The sequence below is a fragment of the Aegilops tauschii genome, chromosome 2 (genome assembly GCF_002575655.3).
Source record: "Aegilops tauschii subsp. strangulata cultivar AL8/78 chromosome 2, Aet v6.0, whole genome shotgun sequence".
Taxonomy (NCBI): domain Eukaryota; kingdom Viridiplantae; phylum Streptophyta; class Magnoliopsida; order Poales; family Poaceae; genus Aegilops; species Aegilops tauschii.
In genome coordinates, this window is record NC_053036.3 from 37,504,232 (window position 1) to 37,512,347 (window position 8,116).

The following is an 8,116-nucleotide window of genomic DNA, read 5'->3' on the forward strand; positions in this document are numbered from 1 at the left end:
ACAAGACTATTGACTATGTACGTGATATATATAGTTCGCGCGTGGCCTCCGTTGATATTTCCACCGGGAGTATAGGCGCGCTTTGACTCGCCGGTTTTTATTTCTGTGAAATGTTCTTTTATTTTTGTTAAGTTTATTTTTTATGAAGAAGATCCAAACCTATTTTATGTGTCCACCAAAAGTTTAAAGCATCTAAAACATAAGAGAAATCACATCAAGGTCTCTAGACCACCAAACAACCATTACCTCCGTCAAAACGAGCTGCCAAAGCGTCGTTGTCCCTGCTCCCCACCAGAGCCGGCTTGACATTGTCGATGACAACCGAAAAATCTTTGTGCACGTGACCCTAAAGACCACCGTCCTAGAGCTATATTCGTCGTCTTTTATCCCTTGAATAAATCTAAAGCAACTGGCATCAAATCTTGTCATCGCGCACGCACGACGGCGAGAAACCCTAACCTCGACGCCCCAAGAAGATGAGACGACAGGGATCTATGCCAGAGCTTCGTCGATTACATTCATATATGGACGAACTCGAGGAGGATCAGAACCCGAAAGACAAATTCAAAGAAAAAGCGTCGACATCCGTCTGAGCGCTGCACATGCGAGGACTAAAAAAAACGTAACCTAAACTACTACCCGGAGAAAGGCACCAGGAGTCCCCTCCCCGATACCAGCTGTCGTTGGCGAAGCCTAAAATGAGAAGTTTAACCTAGCCGCCGAGCGGAAGGGGAGAAAACGCTTGGAGAAAAAGTCTATGTGCTGAGTTTTTTGTTTCTTCTTATTCCACTCAGCTTCCTTTTTTACAGCTTTCCTAACTCTTGGGCAACTGAAATGAGAAATTGTGTCCGTCGATCCCGTGTGAGAGAGGAGCGAAGCCTGAGCCCGAGATCGGAGCACCGACAAGGGGTTCGATGGGGTCGAACCGTAGCCGGTGACGACGCGACTGAATGTGGGGTTGCAAGTGGAGGCGAGTCAGGTCACTTGACCGGTGCGGGTGGAGGAGGGGGATTTTCATTTGAGCCCACTTGGATTAGCCGGAGCTCTCGTCGGGGATGCGGCGGTGAGTGGTAACGAGGAATGGGGTCGCCGCGCGAGGCTCGGACATGAGCTTGCCATAGGTGAGCCGGAGGCAGAGGCGGAGTAAGAGGGCTGGGGAAGAAAACAAATAGTGCTAGGTGAGGATGGCACTTGGATTCGCATCCAACGGTTATGATAGAATCGACCGAAACGTTTGATTTTTCAGTCACCTGATGGATAGGTGCTCCCTCTTTTTTTTTTCATTTTTTCTAGTGAGAATTACATGGACCTTAGTTTTGTAATATTGAGAAAAAGAATGTGCATATAACTTGAGGGAAACTTCCTTCACAACAATAAACTGAAAGATCAGCCGATCACTATATCTCCATCTACTTAATTTGAACCCCCTGAAGCAAACTTGTCTTTCTCATAATTGATGTAGACGCACTGGCACACTATATATTGCTCATTCTACTTGTCTTTCTGCTTCTAATATACATATATAGAAAATGGATACAATGTAAATTATGGATATGTAGCAAACAAGCAACTTGACATTTTTCAAGAAAAAAGCGGAAACTACATAGGCATCCTATAATCATCTATCCACCACTCTCTGATAACTGAATACTTAAGAAAGGTAAAAAGTTTCAGCTTACGAATATGTACCACTGAATCATTAAGCTCCCCCCTAAGTTGTATTGTTCTAGGCTCCAGAAAATGGGCCAGAAGCATGATCCATTGACCCGCATTCTTTCGGATCTTTAGACCTCGGTTCTCCCTTTTGCACCTGTCTACTATAATGGAGAAATCCAACACAAGAGTGAAAATTGATAATGATTATCATTCTACAGAGGAATTTGGGAAATTGCATGTAAGAATTTACTGACCACAACAACAAGCTTTTGGCAACTCTGAAACCCACTCCGCTCATGGAACTTAGCACCAACAACAAATATGAATTTCCGAATAACCAACACAATGTCATTCAGCAGAAAAAGAAGTTCTGCTATCTGAACAATTTTTTTTACTAAAAAAGCCCCCCCCCCCCCCTTTATATATAAAGCACTCCTCACCGAGCCAACTGATAGGAAACACAACAATACAAACACATGCCACAACGCACCCAAGGCATAATACATAGACGCTAAGAACAACCACGCTATCCCAGACAACTCCAAGACTACAATAGGTGAAACAATAAGCATCACTGGGAGTCGCCAGGATTCTCAACTGTGTACAAGCCACTGAGAAGAGACGAAGCCAAGCATGACGACTCATGGGCTCCAAGGCGGTGCCTTCATGACGGGAGCGACACCAGAGCGCCACCACTGCCCAGTCCATAGATCAAGGTTTCTCCCGGAGCACCACGGCAACGGTGAGTACCCACGACGACGCCTTCAAGAAGGGAATGGCGATAGAACACTGCCGCCGCCGACCTGACAGGTCAGAATGGTTTTCACCCCGACCAGCACTCACCGTCATCGAAAGATGCACAATCGACCGCACCACCGCCATCGGATGTCACCCCTTGGCCACCACGTCGTCCACACGGCCATGGTCACCAGACAACGCCTGAGCCGTGTGGTCCGCCCCATAGTGTTGTGGCTCCCAGCACCAAGGCCTCCGCCCCGGCATCCATGGCATCCATCCCATCCCCGCCCCATGCCCGCAACCAAGACGATAGAGGAGATGGTCTGTAAGGTCCCCACTTTCCAACTCCTGAACAACCCCCAGGTCCATGTCCAGCCAGATCTGACCTACACCGCCCCGCCTTGCCCCAAAGGCGAGCTCCTTGGTGGCACACTGCCACCAAACGGGAGGCAAGGATGCCGTCGTGGCCACTCCTGGCGCCGGAGCATCCCTCAATGGTGTACAGAGCTGGGAAAAGTATAGCCCCTCGACGTATCCTGCACACAAATCCAGCTTGGAGAGGGAGGGAAACCACCTCATAGTCCGCTGACCGACGGGCCGACGCCGGAGATGCCCAACTGCCGTCGCGACACCACCCAGACCACCGCCTGGGCCGCCACCATGCCACATTCAGAAGGTCCGATCATTGTGCAGACCGATTCTTCAACAACACTTACTTCACTCACAAGCGATAGCCTGGATCACTCGGCGTATGGTCATCTTGTTAATGGAATTAAACACTTGATGAAAGATAGGGAGTTTATTCCCTAGAAATTTGCCATGTGCAAAATAGGGTAGCGGATCGCCTAGCTGTCTACAGACGAACTGAATGTGGCACTGCTGTATGGCTACACCATTATCCTCCTTGTATCGAGGCCCTTTTGCCACTTGAGTGTAACCCTATCATTATGTAATACAACTTCAGTTTTACCCCGGAAAAAACTCCAGGGCCTGTGTTGCTCGTTCATTATGGTTTTTGGCCTTTTCGGAAAAGAAAAGTTGAAAATCACTTCGATAGTGGGATAGCCATTTGGGAATGAGACTGGACATTCATATACCACAAGCTACATCCAAATGAATGGTCAACGTACGATAGCTCTGCATGCAAGCTAGCCCTAGTACCATGTTTCATGCAACGCACGCAAGCTGTTCGATCCAAATCCAACTAGCCAATCTCCGCCTCTAGATCCGGACCTAATTAAATGATCAAGGTTCCACCATGGCTAACTCGCTATATAAACCCTACGAGCATGCTGAGACCCTTCACAACAACGCCAACGAGAATGGCTATCTCTACCAGTAGTGGCGCCAGCGCCATCCTCTTCCTCGCGCTCTTGTGTTTCGCCACACTTCTCCCTTCACCTGTCAACGCGAGGCATTTCCCTCGCATCCATGGGAGTACCAGCGCCATCCATGGTACCGGCATCAAATTCCACTGGCCGTTCTCAAGGCCAAGGGACGGTTCTGGCAGTGGCCATGGCCATGGCTCCGGAGACGGCCACGGGTTTGGCTGGACCGTGTCGCGCAACCAGTCCGACACGACCATCGGGGCCGGCGGCGGCATGGGCGGCGGCGTGGGAAGCACCCGCGATGGAGAGGGGGGCAGTGCTGGTGCCGGGGTCGGCGCCGGGGTCGGCGTCGACGTCGGGAAGGACGGGGTCGACGTGGGCCTCGGTGTCGGCGGAGGCGGCGCCGCGAGCGAGCACAACGGCGGCGCCAGGGTGGGTCTTGGCGGCGGGGTAGGCTTTGGTTTCCACTTCGGCAGAGGAGGTGTCAGTGTCACGGTGACACACGGTGGTGGTGGTGGAGGAGGTGACGGCAGCGGCGCCGGTGCTTCGGGCGGAGGCAGCGGGGTTGGACGCGCGGGCAATGCCGTGGGGAGCGGCCAAGGTTCCGGGAGCGCGAGCGACGGCACGGGGAGCGGCGGCGGGAGTGGCTCCGGCTCCGGGCCAGGAGGATCCGGTGGCGGTGAAGGAGGTGGCGCGGGCGGTAGCAGCGGCCACCCGTGAGGACGATGTGTTCAGTTGTCATGCATGCATGTTAGCTTATCCACGTAGGAAGCAAGCCATATGACTTGATTTAAATATGCGAGATCAGATCGATCTGCAGTATGTAAGCCTGTAAGGGGTGACGTGTGGAACATGTAGGTCAGACGTTAGAACCGCAGGAGTATGATCTAAGCTATATGTGTGTAAGCGTTGATGAATAATATGAGAGGACCTAGTGCTTAATTTATTTTCTTCTACACCGCAAAAAAAAAAGAATTTATTTTGTTCTATCACTCGATTCGCTTAAACCATTGCATCGCGGTCGAACGGTCGTCTCACCTTCTTTCTCCTCGCCCCACCTTCTTCCTTAGGCTCCGCCAGCGCCGCCCCCGCCTGCCCAAGCCGGTTCGTCCGGCGTGCTGCCGCCATCCGAACATCCCTCTATACCCTTCACATTCTTCTCCGATGCCAGTGGTCCACCCCGCACCCACACCTGAACCGTCAACCTCTGCCTCGCCTCCATTTGTGAGACAACTATCGTCGTCGGCTCCGGCTTGTTCCTGACGAGCCCTCAACAGAGACGGTGCGTCCCCATCTCCAGTCAGTGCTGCCTCTTCTCCTCTCCTAACAAAAATCAACGGATAAAACATTTACTTCCAGAAAAACGATGATTAGCAAAGCCGGAATAATGTTGATGTACTTAATTTCTTGCTCTCCAACTCATAATTATTATTTTTTGCTTGCTGTCCAACCATGGATATGTAGATTCCTGCCTTTTCTCTTTTTATTTTTGAAAGCTGCCTAGTTAGTTCGTCGTTAATTACTACATCTGCTAACGGTATGAGCGAAGCGGGATCCAGGCAGAATCTGCTCTAGGCAACGCGCTTGCCACCGGGGACAGTGTAGTTGAGCTTATTTAACCTGAAGAAGTGATCCCCAGAAGGTCCGGCGATCAAGAAGTGCGGGCGAAGCGATGTCTTGGATCGGGCGCCCTGGCTAGCTTGATATCCTTCGGGAACACACAAACTTGCTGACCTGCCGTATTATGTAGCGTGGGTCATGTGATTGTGAATCAGTATCTTTTCTATGTGAAGTGTGCAAGAGGCTCAGGCCCTGGGACATTGATAAGCCCCGTGTAGCCGTGCATGTCAGAGGTTAACTGCAGCTCTAGGTTTAGAAATACGGTTTTGCTAATTCTCAGTGGAGATTAGCCGTGTTTTAAGCTTTTTTCGAAAAGGGGTTATACCCGGCTTCTGCATCAGAACGATGCATACGGCCATAATTATTAATAAGCAAAAGGTTCATCACAAGTCTTCATGTCCCAAACAAAGAACAAAAAAGGCTCACAAAAGGCTAAAAAAAGTAATAGAGAAGCCACAACCAGCTGGCATTAAAAGATAGGAACACTAATTGCCTATCATATTACATGACCGCCATCCAAACCGGTTGAAAATAGCCCGTGCTACCATCTCCCATCAGATAGATCCAGTAACCATACGCTTACTGGCCTCCGTCGGAGTGAGTAGCGACCACGTACGGATCAACGCAGTGGCTCGGAAAATAACCTGCAAAAAGGAATATTTGTTGTTCTGTTAAAGACCAAATCATTTCTGCAGTTTCAGACTACCCATAATAAAGCACATACTCCTACACGAATATGTCTTGCTGTTTCAGGGTCTATCCCGTCTAACCACGTCCCAAATAACGTGTTGATAGTATTCGGAGGAGTAATATTAAATGCTATGTGAACCGTCCGTCATAAAACTTTTGACAAAGGGCAATCAAGAAAGAGGTGTTTGATGGATTCATCATGGTCGCAGAAACTACATCTTGTAGATCATGTCCAATTGCGTTTTGCCAAATTATCCTCGTTAGAATGACTTGTTTATGCACAAACCACGTAAACACTTTGATTTTTAAAGGTACTTTGACTTTCCAAACATGTTCCGAACAAGGAATGGCGCTAGAGTTGATAACATCCAGATACATGGATTTAACCGAGAACTCTCCATTCTTAGTTAGTTTTCAACATAACTAATCAGACTTTTGAGATAACTGAACATCCATCAAACGTCTCACAAGATGGAGCCAGGCGTCGCACCGGTTTCCTGCTAGCGTCCTCCTAAATTGAATATTGAGAGGACTGGACTGTAGTACTGTTGCAACGTAAGCGTCTCTTCGCTGAACAATGCTATAAAGAGAAGGATATTGGAGTGCGAGGGGCGTCTCCCCTAGTCATGTATCCTCCCAGAATCTCGTAGTGGTACCATTTCCAACTATAAACTTTGTCCTGTTGAAAAAGAGTGATTTAACTCTCATCAGTCCTTTCCAAAAAGGCAAATCAGTCGGCCTCACTGTCACCTGGGACAAGGTTTTAGAGTGAAGGTACTTATTACGCAGAATCTGAGCCCAAGTGGCCTCCGTCTCTACAGATAGCTTATACAGCCACTTGCTGAGAAGACATCTGTTCTTCACCTCAAGATTTAAGCTAGCTTATCTATCTTTTTGTTGGCATTCAGAAAGCTAAACGATCAGTCATTCGGCAATACAATTTTCTCTAGTCCACCGCCATCTCTTTTCTCCTCCACAAGAATAGCTCTTCTTCTTCTGTCGGCGCCGCCGGCGGTCTGCCCCATCTTCGATGGCCTCTAGGGCATGGAGGTGCGGAGGATCTCGGCCCCCGCCGGTGGGAGGGACCCCGTTCTTGTTCTTATTAGGTTCAGCGTCTTGGTTGGGGCTGTGAGGCGACGACGATGTCCCTTACAATGTCTCCCACGTTCTATCCCCATCCCGATTGTGCGTCTAGCATCGTCGGAGGGTGCGTGGAGGAATGTCTTCGTCGGATCTTACGGGATTCGATCGGTGCTGCTCTTCGGTGGATCTGTTTGGATCCGGTTTTCGTTCGTCTTTGTTCGGCTGTTTACAGGTTTGATCCATCTGATCTACGACTTTATTCATCAGCGATTGTTGCTACTCTGGAGTGTTGGTCATATGGGACCTTAGCACGACGACTTCCCGATTGTCTACTACAACAAGGTTTGCCCGGCTTCGGTGATGGAGGGGCGATGACGGTGACGCATCTTCGGCTCGCTCCAGTGCTTGTAGTCATTGCTAGGTGGTCCACGGACATGGTTGTAGTTTTTATTACTTCTGTTGTTCTTTATACTGCCATGAGTGAAGATAAAAAGACTGCGAGTTTCTCACCAAAAAAATACAATTTTCTCTATATTACTTTCATAAAAATATTTCCAACTCTACATTTTTATACCAGTTTCTCTGTAATTTTTTTAAATAGGAGAAATATTTTTTTGTTAAAAAGAAATATATTTCTCTACGTCTACATTTTTCCAGTGGACCAGCTGCACATTCGAACACACCATGGTCTAGTGTATTTTATTTCTAATATGACTAGATGAGTGTGCACGCATTTTTTTGTCATTATAAAAATCAGTTGTATTTTTTGATACACTCAGGCTACACAATATTAACAAATGAGTCTAAACATAGCATATTTTATTTTATTGTTTTTATTACAGTATACATATTTCAAATATCCCATGATGTTTTTCTTTGTTGCTCCTTTTTATTCTTCTTTTACAGTTGCACTTTTCCTATGTTTGAGTTGCACATAATTGTTTTGTGCAATTCACATCATCTAATTATGATTTTTTATATTCTATATATTTACTTATTTT

At 47.9% G+C, this 8,116-nt stretch overlaps 1 protein-coding gene across 1 annotated transcript; it reads left to right on the plus strand.

Moving 5' to 3' along the window:
* The first annotated feature begins 3,716 nt into the window (after positions 1–3,716).
* On the plus strand, positions 3,717–4,668 carry LOC109780083 (uncharacterized). Its single transcript, XM_020338673.2, has one exon. It carries the CDS (start codon positions 3,717–3,719, stop codon positions 4,440–4,442), a length of 726 nt encoding a protein of 241 aa, XP_020194262.1. The 3' UTR covers positions 4,443–4,668.
* Positions 4,669–8,116: the final 3,448 nt, after the last annotated feature.